The sequence below is a fragment of the Panicum hallii genome, chromosome 2 (assembly GCF_002211085.1).
Source record: "Panicum hallii strain FIL2 chromosome 2, PHallii_v3.1, whole genome shotgun sequence".
Classification (NCBI taxonomy): Eukaryota; Viridiplantae; Streptophyta; class Magnoliopsida; order Poales; family Poaceae; genus Panicum; species Panicum hallii.
In genome coordinates, this window is record NC_038043.1 from 56,724,631 (window position 1) to 56,744,167 (window position 19,537).

General features: G+C 47.9%; 3 protein-coding genes across 3 annotated transcripts; 2 read left to right on the top strand and 1 right to left on the bottom strand.

Annotated features, from left to right (window-relative positions):
• The first annotated feature begins 6,633 nt into the window (after positions 1–6,633).
• On the top strand, positions 6,634–7,967 carry LOC112883212 (ethylene-responsive transcription factor FZP). Its single transcript, XM_025948482.1, has one exon. The coding sequence runs from the start codon at positions 6,777–6,779 to the stop codon at positions 7,704–7,706; it is 930 nt and encodes a 309-aa protein (XP_025804267.1). The 5' UTR covers positions 6,634–6,776; the 3' UTR covers positions 7,707–7,967.
• Positions 7,968–10,131: 2,164 nt separating this feature from the next.
• Positions 10,132–14,296, bottom strand: LOC112882635 (probable GTP-binding protein OBGC1, chloroplastic). The gene is made up of 7 exons (XM_025947730.1): positions 12,926–14,296; positions 11,835–12,108; positions 11,388–11,679; positions 11,105–11,264; positions 10,916–11,024; positions 10,696–10,826; positions 10,132–10,567 (listed from the first exon to the last, which is right to left on the bottom strand). The coding sequence occupies exons 1-6, from the start codon at positions 14,242–14,244 to the stop codon at positions 10,731–10,733; spliced, it is 2,250 nt and encodes a 749-aa protein (XP_025803515.1). The 5' UTR covers positions 14,245–14,296; the 3' UTR covers positions 10,132–10,567; positions 10,696–10,730.
• Positions 14,297–14,905: 609 nt separating this feature from the next.
• On the top strand, positions 14,906–19,335 carry LOC112882020 (xylose isomerase). The gene is made up of 21 exons (XM_025946978.1): positions 14,906–15,062; positions 15,149–15,238; positions 15,344–15,454; positions 15,559–15,633; positions 15,769–15,898; positions 15,995–16,086; positions 16,547–16,597; positions 16,695–16,774; positions 16,863–16,917; positions 16,994–17,095; positions 17,183–17,234; positions 17,341–17,386; positions 17,462–17,517; positions 17,731–17,782; positions 17,861–17,940; positions 18,072–18,142; positions 18,293–18,333; positions 18,415–18,514; positions 18,590–18,661; positions 18,762–18,839; positions 18,954–19,335. Exons 2-21 carry the CDS (start codon positions 15,176–15,178, stop codon positions 18,987–18,989), a joined length of 1,443 nt encoding a protein of 480 aa, XP_025802763.1. The 5' UTR covers positions 14,906–15,062; positions 15,149–15,175; the 3' UTR covers positions 18,990–19,335.
• The last annotated feature ends 202 nt before the right edge of the window (positions 19,336–19,537 follow it).

Consider the following 19,537-nt stretch of genomic DNA (forward strand, 5'->3'; position numbering starts at 1 on the left):
AGAGATCCAGTGGCTGGCCCGATGAAGCTGTCAAGCTCAGCTCAGGCCTAGGCTGTTGTTTCCCGAGGAGTCAACATGTCTTAACCACGACAGCAGCCATGCCCCTCGTGTAGCCTGCGCGCTACACTGCTAGTGTACAGTTGATACTAGGATCCGTGTCTGAGCCATTGCTTGGAGCAGTAGCGCTGCACCTGGAAATACTAGGAATTGGGCACTGTCCGTACACCCCAAATAATTGGTCGATGGTCGTAAGAACTTGCAAAATAGTCCAGGAAACCGCATCCTGTTCATCCTGCGGCTTGAACAACGAGAGGATTCAGTTCAGCCCGGACCAGACCCCAGATGATCACGATCATCTTGCTGGCTCACTCACTACTCAGGTGATCCATCCAAATTTGTTGGTGGAAAGCAAACCAAACCCGGTCCTTGTTGCCATTTCGGGAGGGCGCGAGTGGACCGGGGCGCGGCCTGACACGTCCCCGGGCGGCGGATTCTCCCATCATGTGCTGCGTGAACAGTGGCCCTGTCTATCCTTCTACCCCCATCAACTTGCCGCTGCCCATCCCTCACACGACACCTGGTCCGGTCCGGTCGGGTCTCTGCCACTGCCAGGAGCCGGCTTTGTCACCGGTGCTGGTACATGCTGTCACGCTCAGCTCCTGAGTGATGAACAATCACCTCGCTGTCTTAGTCACGGTCATTGCATTGCTCGTGACATTCCGTCCCCACATCCACAGTAGCATGCTTGATCGCTACCGACCGATCAGCACGGCAACGTATACTCGAGTGGTTCCTTTCATCAGTCTGGACTTTGGAGAAGCTTTGCCCACAGCTGCTTGGAAGTTGTAACACGAGAATTTACACAAAATTTGTAGCACGGGAAATCGGTCAAATTCTTTTGTAAATGGAGAAGCATTTCGCGTTCTAAATTCATTCTGATCTCTCATGCATGTGCTACTCAGGATAGGAACAGATCAGTAGTAGTATTGCCAGTAAAGGGGGGTGTACGCGCGCAGCAGCAGGCACGGTATGGCGCCGGCGCCGATCGGCTGGGTGCTCGGCCACGACATGGCGAGCGCGGCCGGGCACGTCTGGGGAGCGGCGCCGGGCCGGCGGTGACGAGCGAGGCGCGCGCGTGGGCGTGGTCGAGCGGCTCGGTCGGCTGCGGCTGCCGGCGCGATGGATCCACGTCTTCTCCTCGTACTCGCTGCTCGCTCCGGCCGGCCTCCGATCCACTCTCGTAACCTTATCCCCCTCCTGCGGCCTGCGGGCGTGCGCGCCGTATGGCGCTGTGGCTGGCGCAACGCCGACGCAGGGCCGTGCGTGGAGACGCAATGCGGCCGCGACACGTCGCACCAGGCCTCTGCCACCCGCACGACCCTACTGTTCCCCTCTACGCAGCGCACCCGCCTCTACTACTCGACGACCCTATCCATCTACCCCTCTCTCTCTCTCTCTCTCGCATCCATTTCTTTTCTTAATAATAACACTAGCTAGCTAGCTCTACCGGTTGGTTGATTGGTTGATCATATCGACCGGTAGTATGCAGCGGGCGGATGCAGTATCGAGGTCAGGGGTCTCTCTTATTCTTCTTCCTCCTCCCGCTTTTCCTTCCCTTCTTCTTCCTTGTTAAATTTGTAGAAAGGGTTTTATGGGATTTCTAGGATAGGAGGGGCCTAAGCACCCTCGCTCAGACCCCCCCGCTAGATCTGCTCCTGTTGGTACGGTAGACATGCACGCAGCTGACCTACGACGACAACCCTTGCCTGCCTTAGGCTAATCACGGTTTCATGACGAGTTTCATGACATTAATTACCATAACACATCAGCATTTTTGATGATGTAGCACTGATTTAATAAGGGAAGAGAAAGAATCAGTTTCATCCCCACGACACTCTGCTAACTCGTTTCCAAGACGTTGGAAATGGCGTGAAAGGACCATTGTGACCGCCGTTGTTTCACGGAGGATCCCGTGTGCCAATAGATTAACTAGCATTTAATTACACTGGTTAGCTTTGGAAACAGTGAAATGAAACTCTCAATTGAGACATAGTGTTTCATTCATCCCCGAGCTGACGTGGCATTCTTGGAAATAGGAATATGAAACCCTCCATTGTGATTAGCCTTAGCGCTGCTTGCTGCAGGCCAGGAGTTGTTGGTATGGTAGCTACCTTTGTTGGTCGTATGCAATGCATGAATGGCATGATTCTATTCCACAAAGGAATACCGGCCGCGGTGCGTGTGTGTGTGTGAGAGAGAGAGTATGCGAGCACAAGTGGCCTGAGCTGAAACGATGCGTTCATCATTCATTCATTCTTCCATCCTGTGGAGGGAGCACTAGACAGCGTAGAATTCAATGGAGTAGCGTAGTGGACTGTACATGCCAGACAGGCTACCGCATCTGTAAGTCTGTACCGTATAGTCATCAGGCCCGAGGCTCAGCTTCGATCAGCTCCCCTTTTTGCAAGGGGGCTCTGCTCTCGTACTTGTCAGTTTTTGCTCCAACAATACAAGCATGTGCCCGGCCGGACCTGTCAGCTTTGATCAGCCTTGAATCTTCCATATACTACTAGTACTTGTACTGACACTCATCTGCAGCTACCAATCCCCAGAAACACACAGGGATCCAGTAAATTACCTAGATAATGACAGTGTGTTAGTTTCAGGCAGGCAGTAACTTCTAGTAACTGACTAACTGTGTACCCACATACTTTTATCTGTCAATGATTGCTCGGTCAAATACACGCGTGGCATCGGGGATCAGGCAGCCTAACACGGCTCAATTCTTGGGAACTTGGAGAGAAATAAAGGAAATGCTAGCTGCTTCTTCAGCAGCTCGGTGCCAAGCAATCATCTCTGTGTAATTGCATTGCCTGTTGTCTAATGATGGTGATGCACTGATGCTAGGATATCATGCATGACGAGTGTGTGTGTTTGGTACAGCAGGGCCCTGCACTGTCCTCTTCGGTACTTGGTCGCTTTCTTTTGATTAATCGCCACGAACAGCAGAGCTACGGGAGCACTTACTTTGACCAATACAAGAACCTTGTCTAGTTTCGTTCCGGGCTTGGGGTTTGAACTCCAGTCTCGCTGCTTGTCTCATCTGCTCCGCGACACTATTGTTATCTCCCTTCGGTCACAAATAGGTGTAGTATTATTCTTTAAAAAGGTGTAGTGTAGTTTCGGTTTGTGTGCAGCCAACCATTCCAAACTTTGACTACAATCGCTTTCTATGTCTTGAGTTTGGGTTTTTTTAAAAAAATTGATTTGAGTAAATATGTATCAAAAAGTGGCTTCATAACCCTATCTTTTTGCAATTTTTTTATAAATATATTCAACATAAATAGGTAATTATGCTTTGAGGACCGTGTCGATGCCCAATACTACATTTATTTTTAATTAGAGGTTAATAGTTATTAAGCTCCCAGTTACTAGCACTACCAAAATTAAATAAAAACGTTGGAAAAAGACGAATTATGAAGACTGGCAATAATACAATGTTGAGTACGAAACATAAGGGAAAAGGCATATGGAAAAACAATTGTACAAAACTTAGTTCCAGCAGGCAATATATGAATATCCCATAAACTGAAATTTAACGGGGAGTTCAAATTTGAAATGATTAAAGCAAGTCCGGAACGGAGCTTGTTTATTTGCCTGACAGCACTTTTCACAATCGAACTCTGCCTCTCTCTCTCCCCTCTCTTGCTTTATTATTCAAACCACAAGTTGGCGAGACAAATGTGCATGCCCCAAGTGGTCTTTTTCTACCTTTTCTTAATTTTGTTTAGTGAGCTTGTCTTGCATACTTCTAGCTACAGAGCTCCACTCCTCTTTCCCCCAACACTTGTTCCTTCTATAAAAGAGGTCTAAACCCTAAAGTCAAAGTAGCGCAAAGGCCACCCACAAAACCCGGTGAAATGGACAACAACATGTGTCTTGTGTGCTGTGCTCCTTCCATCATAATTAGTACTACTTCTGGTCTCTCTGCAAATTAACAAACTTAATCACATTTATAAATTCTGGTAGTACATCTTGTCATAACATTATCTAAATAGAAAAAAAAGGATCTTGTCCTGGACATTATGTGGAACCTCCTAGTCCTTAGATTGTGCATGCCCCAACTGCCTTTTTCTCCCCGGCCTCTCGGTTGAAGACCACCTTCTCCTCACACCTTTTCAGATGTCTAGCTAGGGCTTGACCTGGCCCCATGTTGCATTTCACAAGCCAGCATATATATGCCAAATTCACACGAGAGGCCCGGCCGGGGTAGGGGAAGTCAAGGTCACCAGATAAGATCCTGCACTCTACATATCCTCCTCTTGTCTAGGTGCATTTGTAGAAGCTATGGCCTTAGATGCAAGAATTGCTCCAAATGCAAGAATCCAAGTTCTTCATTGTTTTCATGAGGAGGGGAAGTCAAGGATTTGTACACTCCAAGAACAACCTTTACAAGATGCTTCAAACTATGAAAGATTAACGCGTCTTTCTTCTCACCCATTTATTAACTAATAAGCGACCACGTGTAATAATATTTACTTCTTAGGCTGTTTATTTCAACGGCAGCAAGGATAGCACATGACAAGGTTGCTTCTAGAGGTGGGTCCACAGCATTTTCTTTCGAGTAAGAAGAAAAACACTAATCTGCATTTATTTGCATATGCATATATGCTTAATCAACAACAAAAATTAATTAATCTGTGCAGTATATGTTTGGGTCGTTTGAAAGGTCATGTCATCATACAAAAGATATTGAAGTTTAATTACCCGAGGAAAAATTAGGTGGGTAAAAAGGTGGTATCCCACTAGCTAAGCTAATTCGTGAACATGTTCTTCTCTTCTTTTGCCTGCATGAATCACCTCACATGCCACACACTTAACAGTCGGTCGATTGACGTTAGTTGCTGCGTGCATTGGATGCATTACCTACTAGCTCGACGACGTCCCTTTCCGGTTTGGCTCTCTCTCCATCCATCTTTTTGACCCCAAAAAGCCACCGATTAGGCTCTTAAAAATGGCTCTAGAGAGACATGAAAGGGATAGTTCTCTTGTTTCCCGTTTAAATATCACTCCTTTCGACAATTCCATTTGTTCGCATTTGAACCCCACCCCGGCACGCACATGCGCACTAGCTAATCTGTCGAATGCGTCCATTGTGAATAGATTTTTCTTTTAAAACACAATATAGATACAGACGCTCATATATACGCACGCACGTTCTCCCCTATGAATATATGCACCCAACCCTACCTCTATAAGCACCTCCGAGATATTGCACCGGCAAATCCTTGAGATTGACGAAGTCACCACAGGCGCCTCGCTGTCCAGAGGCACGTCGCTTAGCACTAAAAGAATAGCGCCGGTTAAATTCTAGAATAAATTCAGAAAAATACAAGCACTCGTGGTGAGTCTAGAACTCGAACCCGATTAGATAGGTTCCACCATAAGGTACCTACCAGCTGAGCTACGCTCAGTTCATCCATGGCGAATAGATTATGCTGCAAGAGTGAGCTCAATGCGATTGGGAGGGATAATGATCGTTGTCCATGGATTTGTCTGGCTCATGTTGCAAGGAAAAGCAAGGTTCAACAAGAAAAAGGAGTCAAAGAGGGGAGACCCACTGGACCCTCACCTCATGTGAGAGTCACTCAAGGCTGCACGCATGGAACCAAAGGAAACACGTCAAAATATTGGCAGGAAATATATGGCATGAGAAGGAGTGCCTGCCTCTGCCTGCCTTCTGGTACACATTTCACAATGTTGTTTCTATCTAACCACTCCATTTGAAAGTTTCTCATTACACTCAAGGAGGAGGCCGGCAACATTTCATTTTTTTCATTAAAAAAAAAATCTACCTACTAGTTCTCAATTCTCATGTAGTATTGCGCAAGCAAGCACATGCACGCAAGAAAGCAAAGCCTCCATATGGTCTCCAAAAAGCACATTATATTGTTGTGTAGCATTTTGACATGTATCATAATAGCTATCCTGGTAGTATCTTGGAGTGTAGATCACAATGTTTAAAAGGATCGATGCATGACTAGGTACGTATGTTTTCTACTTTTCTCATCAGTGGCAGGCATCTTTTCATAATCTTATTAGTTTGCGACACTCGGTACTAAGCACAGAATCATCACTACGTGCAAGGCAATATGTCCTGTGTAGGACCCAATTAAAGAGTTAATGCATCTTGTTTTTCTTTTGAGCTTATTGTATTTTTTCTTTTCTTTTGGGGGCCTCTCTTGATCAGTACAGCTACAACATTTGAAGCATGCCATGTCTAGGATGTGATACTACTAAAAACTTGCAAGCATGTAGCATTAAATCTTCATAAATGAAGTGTGTGGAACTAATTAAGGAGATAAGAGAAGATTTAATTTACCACAACATTCCTTCCACTGGTCCTAAGGTTAGGGCACACAAATCCAAACACAACACTTGGAGAGAAGAGAACAGAGATGCATACAAACCAAGCTTCCAGTCCTTCCTCTTCCTCCTGGAATTAAACAAGTGCAGAGCATGCATGTCACTGACCCCCTGCCATCTATCTAGCTCATCTCATCCACAGTGCCTGCGCTGCCCTTCTCTCCTTTCCCTCCTAAAGGACACCTCCAAGCTCCATTTAAATACCACCCCTCCCTCCCTCACTTGTGACCACTACACTACTACACTACACAAAAACCTCAACCAAGCAACAAGCAGTCAAGCTGCTATAGGTGGTAGCTCACAGCCACTACAGCATCCATCCAGCTAAAGCCTAGCAGCTCACTCGTGCCATGAACACTCGAGGCAGTGGTAGCAGCAGCGGCGGCGGTGGCGGCAACCCGACCCTCATGGCCTTCTCCGAGCATCCGAAGCCGGCGTCGGGCCAGCCGCAGCCGTCCCCGCCGTCATCGCCGAGCGAGCGGCCGCCAGCGGGGCGCGGCCGCCGGCGCGCGCAGGAGCCCGGGCGGTTCCTGGGCGTGCGTCGGCGGCCGTGGGGCCGGTACGCGGCGGAGATACGCGACCCGACGACCAAGGAGCGGCATTGGCTGGGCACGTTCGACACCGCGCAGGAGGCGGCGCTGGCCTACGACCGCGCTGCGCTGTCCATGAAGGGCGCGCAGGCGCGCACCAACTTCGTGTACACGCACGCCGCGTACAACTACCCGCCGTTCCTGGCGCCGTTCCACGCCCAGCCGTCGTCGTACGCGCACGCGCCGTCGTCCGTGCAGTATGGCGGCCACGGGCACCACGGCGGCGCGGGCGCGCCGCACATTGGCTCGTACCACCACCACTACTACTACCAGGCTTCGGCGGCGGGGTCCGGCGCCTCGTCCTCGTCGGGGGAGTGCTCGGCGCCGGCGGCCGTAGATCGCGCCGACGGCACGCTGCTGATGGATCGCAACGGGCACGACTTCCTGTTCGCGAGCGCGGACGACAACTCCGGGTACCTGAGCAGCGTGGTCCCGGAGAGCTGCCTCCGGCCGCGGAGCAGCGCGGCGGCGGTGGAGGACCTGCGGCGGTACTCGGACGCGGACGCCTACGGGATGGGGATGGGGCTCCGGGAGGACGTGGACGACCTGGCGCAGATGGTGGCCGGGTTCTGGGGCGGCTCCGGCGGCGACGCGGACCAGCTGTGCGGGTTCCCGTCCGGCAGCGGGGACATGGTGGCGTCGTCGCAGGGGTCGGACGGCTACTCGCCCTTGAGCTTCCTCTCCCACTGATGACTGATATGATGAGCTGCCGCGCGCGCATGCATTGCATTGCTTTGCTCTCAATTAGTTTGCTTGTGATGATGATCGATCTTGATTACTAGTTGGCTGTTTGTTTCGAGAGCTCGATCGATCGATCGATCAGTGAGTGAGTAGTATAGATCAGTGTTGACTAGCATTTAGCATCAGCAGCAGCAGTAGAGCTAGCAAGACGATCTACCCAGTGGCTTGGCGCCCTGGCTTGTCGTTCATGTACTTTTAGGCTCTTCATTCGATCAGTCGTCTTCTAGTACTGCTACTAGTACGTACGTACGGAGATTCATCTTTCATGCATGGATGGTGAATTATTAGTAACTACTAATTCGTAGCTTCACGCGATCAAGTTTATTTTGTTTCCCAAAACTCAGCTCGATCGTCTCGGGCATCATTTGGAACTAGCTAGCTAGTACAGAGTAGAGAGGGCGCCGCTGCCGCAAGTAGCTCGGAGAAACGAATGTTACCCGCCGGCCGGGATTCAGTCAGTGTTCAGATGAGGAACATGGCAACTACGGTAGTACCAAAAAGCTTGGGTCCAAAAGGGGTGCAGCTGCAGCAGGGTGGGACAGCTAGCTCAACGGAAAGCTCAAGCTCCCTGGACAAGTGTCAAAGTAGGGGGAACGAACCCTCTGGTTTGTCAGGCAGGGTACTTGCATTCTGCCGATGGTTCGAGCCCAAATCCTCAATGCAGGCCCAAATCGTATTTGCACAGTGCAGTGCAACAGATGGCTTGCAAATTTCCAATTTTGTTTTCCATTTTCCCCTTCCCCGCGTTGGGTGGTTTTGGTTCTTTTCTGACAGCTCCGCAAGCCACCACCACTCGATCTGTTCCCTCGTCGTCGCCGCTCGTACCATGGCATTTGATTCAATGGTTAGGCCGGTTCAACTGCCCATTGGGCTGAACCACGTACTCGGCGAAACAAAAATATCTACTGACTACTGATGCCACCACAAAAATATCTACTCATGATCCGGTCAGCGGTTGGCGCCGTGAGCGCTGCAACCGGTTTTGCAGGATACTGTGGCTGGCTCAGTAAAGCCCAATGGGACAAGTAAGATTTAGTACTCTCCCCGTCCTAATTAAATTATTGGTGGTTTTTGTTTTTCTAGAGATATATATATATATAATAAAAATTATGTATCTAAAAAAGTCAAAACACCTGGTGGATGCACTACATCAATCAAACTGAAATAACACGAAAAATAAACATAGTTTGCTTGTATTTTTTTTAAAAATTACATCAGAGCTTGGTTGTGAATTACTTACGTACCAGGTAGCGCTCAGGAGAGCCGTTGATTTTAACGAAGCGGCTCAAGATGTGTCTCTTCTCCTCAAGAAAATAATTAGTCTCGACCCGCGGCTGGGCGTTGCGGCTGCGGCCGTGGTTCTGGTTCTGGGCCCGGGCAGCCTGCAGGCACCGATGGCGAAGGGTCTCGCCCGGTCGCAGGCGCGGCAAACACGCACGTCCACCCGCCACCGGCGGCGAGATGGCCAACGTTCCGGGCGGCGTCGCTGCCGTGGACGCCGCGCAAAGTGCCGGCGATGGCGGCGAGACGACGAGGCAGCGCATCATTGATTAGATCTAGCTTCTTGCAAATAGAGAGACATAGATTATTGAGTCCCAAGCAATATATCTAATCCGGCCTAATGATGAGATAAAATCATCGTATCGGAAAGATTTCGATGAATATATTATATTTATATCCCAACAACTCAAGGATATGATGAAACCGAGCTAGGATGATAAAAACCTTTGGCAGAAGAGCGAGCACCAAGCGCCGCCTTGGCATTGGAGAACAGATCACCGGCGAAGACCTTAAACCCTTGCCCTCGCGATGAGTTTGGTTCCCAAAATTCTATTTAGAAGAGAGAAGAGAGAGTTTAATAGGATGAGAGAGAGGAGTTTCATTAAAATTGTCAGGTTATCAAAATTTTACTCTTGGTAACTGTGCAATGAAATCACGCTGCATTGAGACTGGACTTGTGCCGCGGTGAAAACTAGATCGAGACCTAAGGCTATTCACAATGGGAGTTTCATGGGGTGTTTCATGGCATTAATTAGCCTGCCACATCAGCAATTTGGATGACATGGTACATCATTTAAGAAGTAAGAGTTTCATGAGGATGAAACTATGTTAACCCATTTCCAAGAAATTGGAAACCGTGTGAAACCTCCATTGAGAGTGTTTTGTTTCATCTTCACACAATTGAGTAAATCCTATTGGTTATTTATTTGCAGCATTTAAGTAGTATGTTGTCATATGAAATAGTGAGATAAAACTCTCTACTGAGAGAGGGTGTTTCATCTTTCTACAAAATTGACGTGGCATTTTTGGAAACATGAATATGAAACTCCCATTGTGATTAGCCTAACTAATAGCGCCGTACCGATCGAAGCGCGGCCAAAAATATCGTGGAAATTTTGGCAAAGACTCTGCCTGGTCCAAGCCGGAAGCCGCCGCCCATTCAATTTCGCTAACAGCCCACTTCAACTTTGTATCGAGGGGCATCGACTTGGTCACCAACGTGTTGCTTGAGCTGGAACAGGAGGCTGATGACAAATCCCAAAGTCCTCGATCAAACCCCAATAACTAGAGGGAGAGAGATCGGCGGCCTCTAAATATGGAGTATAATAATCTACTCCGATCCTGCCTTACGTGGAAAACCGCAATAAAACTTGGGCGCCCAGCGTCGCTTTTCTTTGGCAACAACTTGCTCCGACCATCTGGGGGCACCAATTATATATGGTGGGCTCACTGATCTGAATGCCAATCGTGCCGTGCCGACTTTGCGTGCAAACAGCACCAAGACCTGCACGCCGATCACTACCATCTTCCTGGAACGTCAAACACATGCAATGCAACGTAAGGCAATAACGAAACAAAAGCTAAATTAGGAATGCACAATAGAGTATCGAAATTCAAAGCTTCGGTGAGCTTGCGAAAAGTTTTCACTGAGAATTACCTCTACAGCCAAGCAGAAGCTGAATAACTCTTGCTCTAGCCAAATTCAGGCCACCGGACAGTGTCATCTTTTGTGTTCATCGTATTTGAAGGACGGTTACTTTTAGGCTCATCGTTCCAAACCATTTCCATCTGCAGAGAACATAATTTCTATTGAAGCTGATAGTTCTACCCGCCTGTTAAGTTGAGCAATTGATCATGTCTGATTAGCGCATACATACCTCCCCAATTATCACCGTGTCTCCCTCTTTGACTCCACGTCTGATAAGAGTTCTGTTGACACCACATGCCTCTAGGGCATGCTGAAATCTTTTCAAGGAATCTGAGTACCTGCATCAGGAGATGTTAGGACTTGGGAGAGAAAAAATGTAGCAGCGTCAGCAATGAGAACTGAAAAATAAACTACTTACTGCCAGTTGGTCATCTGAACAAAACGCTCGATTCCAGCCCCAACAACAGTCCATGTCTTTGTACCCTTATCATGAAAAATCTCAAACTCATTCATGGGAGCACGCCTTTCCTTCTTAATTGCATCGGACACATGGTTCAGATTTTCTGGGCCACTCCAGTCTGCAGCAAAATAGTATCAAGAAAAATAGCCCAAAAAGAAATGAGGTGCTGTATAAAAAGCACCTTCAGGTTTCAGTAAGTGTTGGCTACAACTCAATTAAATCGAGAGGATAAAGTAGTCACCTTCAGTTTCCCTTATCCTTTGCCTCTCTTTCTGTAGAAGCTTGTAAGCAGCATGAATAACATCCTGTGTGCCTTGCCTGTTTATTGCACTAATGCAATAAGGTTCGATGCCTTGAGCCTGTAGCTTTTCCCTAAAAGTATTCCATCTCTCCGATGCCTCTGGAAGGTCCATCTTATTGTACACTACCACATAGGGTTTGTCAACCAAAGATGGGCTAAATAACTCCAGTTCCAAGCGAACAGCCTCAAACTCATAATCTGGCTGTTGCGCAGAACCATCAACAACATGCACCTAAGAATCCAACATGCCATAAAACAATGATTAGCAGTCATACATATATACATAATATGGAGACTTCGAAAAGAGCAAATCCTTATATCAACATAACCATATGGCATTTGATATAGACATCAAGATGAGAGGACAGGAAGGATAAAGGAACATACCAAGACTGAACATCTCTCACTATGTCTTAGGAACTCATAACCCAAACCATATCCACGATGAGCGCCTTCCAGCAGACCAGGAAGGTCTGCCACAACCATTGTAGCATCAAAATCTAATGAGACAACTCCAAGATTTGGCAGCAACGTTGTGAAAGGATAATTGGCTATAGTTGGCTTAGCAGCACTAATAACACTCAAGAGAGTGCTTTTCCCAGCATTTGGAGCACCTACAATCCCCACATCAGCAACCAACTTTAGCTCCAAATCTAGCCACCTGCCAACCACCAGCCATCCAAAAAAAGGATCTATGTTAGCAAAACAGAGCTGGAATAGATGAATGCATCCAATTAATCAAGATGAGAACTACATATTACAATAAAAAAGAAACTAGTACATGGAAAACCAGCTGTTATGGACTAAGTATAATAATCATGTTATGATTAAGGTGGCATCATGATCGCAGTTCAAATTATTTGTGGATAAATATTATAGCCATCGAAGTAGGACACTGCAATTACATTCAATTCTCCATGCGGGGTTTCTGCCACTTGAAAGATTTACAAAACCTCATGACTGTCAGTTTGAAGTTCATAAATACAATGCAAATACACAATACTATGGCACCAAAGCAAACCACATTACAGTCCAGAGAGCTAGGAAATTCCATATATTAGCAACATCAGACTAAACAAATTACACAAAATATAAGTTGCACACTAACTCTGCCTAATCCCTGATTATTTCAGATAGTGTTACATTCAATATCATAATTATCTTATAATGCCCAGAAGCAAGAGCCAGATACTGGGTAACTGGGTCATTTGCTCACTGTTAGCAGAGTGTTATGCAAATAAAACTACAGACAATATTCCCCCGTGCCCGATTGATGATCTCATCTATGGCCTGATGAGTGATGACCATCGACAATTAAAGCTGCAGATAGCGTCCTAATACTACACGGCAATTAGCTAGTCTATTTCTATGCTCTCAACAAAGACCAGAAGTCCAGAACTGGCAAATTCAAGAGCAGTGAGAATTTCATTGTAACCATCAGAGACGATAAACGACATTTCACTGTAGAGAGAACTTACATTTCTGGGCCTTTCTCCCCCTTCTCTGCAATCCTGGGCACCTTGTTTGTGCCGGACTTGAACGCTGCATTTCCGCGGCCGCCACGGCCGCCAGGAAGCAGCAGCGCGCGCTGCCCAGGCTTCATCAGCTCGAGCAGCTCAACGCCACCGTCCGACGTCCGCACTACAGTCCCCGGCGGGACCTTGACCACGACGTCCTCGCCCTTGGCGCCGGCCTGCTGCTGGCCCATGCCGTGCGCACCGCGTCCGGCGCGGAAGTGCACGGACTTGCGGAACGGCAGCAGGGAGTTCATCTCCCCGTCCACCTGCACGTACACGTCGCCCCCGCGGCCGCCGTCGCCTCCCGAGGGCCCCCCGTACGGCACGTACTTCTCGCGGCGGAAGGCCACCACGCCGTTGCCGCCGTCCCCGGCCTTGGCGAATATCTTGGCCGTGTCGAAGCATCGCATCACGGCGGGCACGCCCTTCCCCTTCGCCTCCTCGCCTTCTTCCTCCGTCTCCTCCTCCCCGTCGTAGTCGTCGTCCTCAAAGGCCTCCTCGTCGTCGTAGTCTGGGTGGAACACTACAACCTCGTCGTCGTCATCTTCCTCGTCGTCGTACTCTAGCTCTCCGAGCTCAGTGCGTGGAGTGGCACCAGCTTTCTGACTTTGCTTGATCGGGAACATGTCCTCCTCGTCGTCGTCGCTGTCGACGCCGTAGTCCGGGTCGAACACAACGACGTCATCGTCGTCGTCAAGCACTTCGGGCACAAGAGCCAGAGCTTTCCTGCCCCTTTTGACCTCGAATACGTCTCGGCTGTTGACGACGAGCTCCTCGTCGCCGTCACCGTCAAGGTGTTCGACCGTTTGCCGCGCGAATCCGCGGCCACCCGGGCTCTTCCTGCCGGCCGCGCGGGCCTCGAACTGGCCAATGGTGAGCTCCACACCGTCCGGCGAGTCCCGCAGAGGAATCTGCGCGAACGAGGTGGCCCCCACCCCCACCTCGAACTCCTCCTCGTCGTCCTCGTCCAGCCGCTGGACACTACTCCCGTGCGTGGGAGCGGGCGCTGGCGCCTCCGGGTTGGCCTGGGCGGTGGGGAACCGGTCGAGCGTGACCTCCACGGACTCCGGCGCGTCGCGGAGCGGGAGCCGCGTGAAGGTGGTCGCCGCGGCGCCGCCGCCACCGACGGAAGAGGAGGGAGGGCGGGGCGGGGGCTGAGGCGAGGACTTGAGCGGCCTCGCGGCGCTCCGCTTGCCCCGCACGCTCCTGGTGTTCCGGCGGGCCTCCGCGGAGAAGAGGCGGAACGGGAACGCCGCGGCGGCGACGGCGGCCGGCGCCATGTCCGAGCTGAAGATTTTTGTGAGCAGGTTGCCCGAGTAGAAAGCGGATAAGGCGCGGGGGTTCTGCTGGCTGCTGAGACTTTTGGGCTGCCGCCGTGAGCCATCTGGGCCGTTGGTATCCAAATCGTGGCGTCAGTTTTGACAGTTGACTTGATCATTTTGTCATCTGAAAGAAGCTGGTCGGTTGGTGAAGTGATCATCTTGTCGTGGAAGATGAACAACACAAGGATGAAAATGAGGCGATAAAAAAGGGAACAAGTTGGGGATGGATCGGTGCCGGCCTACGCATCAATCAATTGTTCCACGAGATGCCCCTGTTCCTTGGCGACACAAAACATCTCGCGGAACGGATAGGATCACAAAAGAAGTGCGATCGGAAAACGAGCGAGTGCCCGAATTCCAAGCTGTTTGTTTTCTTTGTTTGCCAATGATCTCTTCCGAAATGGATTAGAAGACGAACGCATCGCCCAACCGAAGCGGCCGCAGAAGATGGATATTTTCGAGAATAAGAATTTTATAAGTTTATGTACTATAGAGGCATGGTTGGATATGTGCCGCCCAGAAGATATCCTCGCGTTTTTTTTTATGTCCTAGTACATACTGTATGTTAAGAATCATAATATACCCAAAATGCCCCCAGCCACCTCGCTGGTCTTTTATATCGATCGGGGCGGGGGCTGTTCCGCTCACTCCCCCTCCGTCCACCGCAACTGCAGCTCTCTCTTCTTCCTCACTCGTCGGCGTCCTCCTCGAGTCCTTGTCCCCCCCCGGCACTGGAGCGGTGCGGGGATCCATCCACTGCCTCCTTCTACTCGCTGGTAAGGAATCCCGCCTCCCCCTATGCTTGGATCAGCTCCTCGTTTGGTTTCCCTCTGGGACTCGTCCAGCTTTATCTTCTTCACAGAGGCGTTTCCTCATCTAACCCGCCGGCATGAGGGGCTCCAAGCTCTTGGTGTTACTGGTGGCGGCATCATCACTCTGCCTCTATGCTGTAGTAAGTTGCTGCCGGCTTTGTACTATTTGATGAATGATGGACATCACGATTAGGTTGGTGAGAAATGCGCCTCTGATTTTGGTTCGGTCCTTTCGGTGTTATTAGATTGCTGCGCAGCAGACTTGCCCTGCTGACCTTGATAGCAAATGCGAGGGTGCCGCTTCAGATGATTGGGAGGGGGAGTTCTTCCCTGGCATCCCAAAAATCAAGTATGAGGTGGGTGAGAGAGACCATGAAGAATTCAGATTGCGATGTTATGTTAGCGAATTTTTGTGAATTACTAAACCATTTCCCTTGGACAATTGGTAATTTTGCTGCAGGGCCCGACAAGCAAGAACCCTCTTGCTTATAAGTGGTATAATGCAGAGGAAGTGATTCTCGGAAAGAAGATGAAGGTATGATCTGTGAACTCCCATCTTTTGGCTACATCCGTTTCCACCATACCCCCTTTAGATGGCAAAATATAACTTTTACACTGTAGAGGAAGTGCAGATTAAGTCAACTTATATACGTGATTTTCCTGCAATTAGGATTGGATGCGGTTCAGTGTTGCCTTTTGGCACACATTCCGTGGTACTGGTGGTGATCCTTTTGGTGCCCCGACAAAGGCTTGGCCTTGGGAGGATGGCACAAATTCATTGGCCATGGCTAAGAGAAGAAGTATGATCATCACCTAACTTCGTTTTGGTTCCAGCCTTCCAGGTTATGATTCAATTCATTTGTTGGAACTAACGTCTGTTTGAGCCGGTATTGTAGTGAGAGCTCACTTTGAATTCATGGAGAAGCTGGGAGTTGACAGATGGTGCTTCCATGATAGAGATATTGCCCCAGATGGCAAAACACTCGAAGTATGTCGTTCATTTGCGTTGCAGTTGTTTTAATACATGAGCACGGACTGCAGTCTAAGTGGTCTGGTAGAGTTATTGTCGGGTAGTTGTGTCCTTCAGTTGTTTTTCATATGTCTTGGTAGAGTTACCTAGGATACTGCTTTTAAGATGCAACCTTACAATTTACGTTTGGTTAGGTTGTTAAAGGTACTTTTGTCGCATTATTATGGGATGCTATCGATTTTCTGATGCTTTCCCTAAGCCCTTAGCTACTAAGTATAGCGAGGGCTCAAATTCGTTTGCACTTGGAACAGAACATAATAATTTAACCAATAAGGAATCTTCTGGTGTTATCGTGCTAGATGTTTATTAAGATGAGCTGTTGTAACAGTTGACGACTTTGGTTTACTAATGGAATTTCTGTGCAGTGGGTGTAACATGACCATCAAAAATTTCCTAAGACTGTTATTTCACATTGCAGGAAACAAATGCTAACTTGGACGAGATAGTCGAGCTGGCAAAGCAACTCCAGGTTAGTGTAACCTTAAATTGCCAACACTTAGCTGTACAACAGTGTTTTAGAATTGCCCTGTTTGCTCAATTTTCTGTTTCATCTGAACTACATCTAGAGTGAGACCAATATCAAGCCATTGTGGGGAACCGCACAGCTCTTTATGCATCCACGTTACATGCATGGAGCTGCTACTAGGTTGGTATCTTGGGTTCTTGGTTTTTTGTGTTGATTTATGAACTCAGAATATGACTTAGATTAAGATGACTCTTCAATAATGTTACAGCCCAGAGGTTAAAGTATATGCTTATGCAGCTGCACAAGTTAAGAAAGCTTTAGAGGTAGGTTATCTCTGACCATTAGTATTGATCGATCTTCGTTTAGACCAATTCTTGATTTGACCTTTTCTCCTTACAGGTCACTCACTACCTAGGTGGTGAAAATTATGTGTTTTGGGGTGGAAGAGAGGGATACCAAACCCTTCTGAATACTGACATGAAGAGAGAACTTGACCATCTGGTATGAGTGGGACCTATTTTGCTGATCCCTTCTTTTTTCTGCTTTTACTTTGTGGCACAAATTATTTTCTCATATGCTGTTGTCCAGGCTAACTTTCTTCAAGCTGCTGTTGACTACAAGAAGAAGATCGGATTTAAAGGTATGCTTTATGATTTACCTGTGCCAATTTCCCAAACTCAGGCATTGCACATTTTTTTTTTCCAGCATGACAATTTGGTGATAGAACTGAGGTTTTGTTATTTCAGGAACATTGTTGATAGAGCCTAAACCACAGGAACCAACAAAACACCAGTAAGCTTGTTACTTAGAGGATTAGCAAAATATCTGCAGGACTCAGAAGCACTGATCCTTGTTTTCCTATGGCAGGTATGACTGGGATGTTGCAACTGCATTCGCTTTTCTACAGAAGTATGGTCTCATAGGTAATATTCAGCTGCATGTCAGTATCTTTTTAATTTATAAAATGTTTGAGCTGGTGGTTGAAAATTCATTAGCATCAGAATGAAATCTTCCAATACTTTCTGGATGTGCATATATTGACAACAACTCTCTGCAAGTGAAGCTTGTGTGAGTTTAACTATCTGTTCTGAGAGTTATCTAAAGCATCCATACTACTGTATCACATGATGACACAGGAGAGTTCAAGATTAATGTTGAGTGCAACCATGCTACTCTTTCTGGACATAGGTAAGTTTTTGGCGTGCTAGCTTCAATTGTATAATAGCTTAAAGTGATAGTATCATAACTGCATTTTTAATCTTGCAGCTGCCATCATGAACTGGAGACTGCACGAATTAATGGGTTGCTTGGAAATATCGATGCAAACACTGGTGATCCACAAGTCGGTATGTTTCACTGTTGTCTGTACTCCTTTTCTGATTGATAAGCATCTGACCCAATATTCTTCTTTGTGTTACAATGGAAGCCTACATGCATTTTTCCATACATAGTAATGTTACCTTTCCCTTATGGACAGGTTGGGACACTGATCAGTTCATGACAGACATCGCAGAGGCTACTTTGGTTATGTCAAGTGTAGTTAAGAATGTGAGTGGCATGAATCAGCTCTCTCCTTTTTTATTCAAATCCGGAGTTGCCTGTCTACTACTGGTTCTGGTTATCCTTTTATATTCGAGGAAATATAGTAATATCAATATGGTTGCACTCATAAGTTTGCTGCTTTTTGTTTGTCAACAGGGTGGACTTGCACCTGGTGGATTCAACTTTGATGCCAAATTGTTAGTGCATATTGTCATTGATTTTTGTTCTGTTAATCTCTTATTCAAGTGAAATTAATTGTAATTATTTTATGATGACAGGCGGAGGGAAAGTACTGATGTTGAGGACATGTTTCTTGCTCATATCTCAGGAATGGACACCCTAGCCCGTGGCCTCCGCAACGTCGCCAAGTTGCTTGAGGTAGCTGAAAACGTTATGACCTGCTACAATTTTCATATGCAGGTTTGCGAATTAAAATTTGTTTTGTGTTGTTAGGATGGTTCCTTGGATGAGCTTGTCCGCAAGCGCTACCAGAGCTTTGACAGTGAGATTGGTGCCTTGATCGAGGTACGACACTTTACAAGTTGGGAGTTTGATTTCTTACGCTCAAAGGGTTGGATTGGATTGAGACTGAAAGGTTCTAACTTTGGTTTATGGCTTCAAACAGGCTGGGAAAGGAGACTTTGAGTCGCTAGAAAGGAAGGTTCTGGAGTGGGGCGAACCCACTGTGCCATCCGGCAAGCAGGTAAATGGAATGACAGTCCAGGCGTCCTGTCCACATCGTACAGTCGTACTAACAATACAAATTGCTCTGCACCGGTGGTTGCTAATCGTATAATCTTGTGCTTTCCTGATGCAGGAGCTGGCCGAGATGCTGTTCCAGTCTGCTCTGTAGATGGTGCCACGTCCATAGCTCCAGGGAATAAGCACAAGCGCGCGCACCCTCGGAATGCGCAGCCGTCCTCGCCACGGGCAAATGTTCTGGTTCTATGCCGTGAACTCTGTACAATAATAGCGTGGAACCTAGGAATAATTAGTTGTAACTTGTGAGGACTAGCGGGATTAGGTCCTGGGTCCCGGTGTTTGCCCTCTTTGTTCGAAACAGGATCAAACTGAATCTGGTTGCTACTTCTACATCCTGCACCTCATCAGTCGTTGGTGCTGTTTTAGAATGTAGCAACGATACTGCTGTTCGGTAGTACAGCAGAGAACTCTGCTGCTCTGAGGCCCTTGTTCTTTTAGTTCATGACTCTCGGCGTGATGCGGCAGCCACGACGGGCAGATACGTAGAATCGAGAACCGGACGAGCAAGAGCAGCGCGCAACTTGATCAGATTTTGCAACGCGCAGCAATCTTGAGTTCCGTGTTGCCAATTCTGTTCAGGGTCCGTTTGAGGGGATGTTTGGTTCCACGGAACTATCATATTAATTAATTGGTTACTAA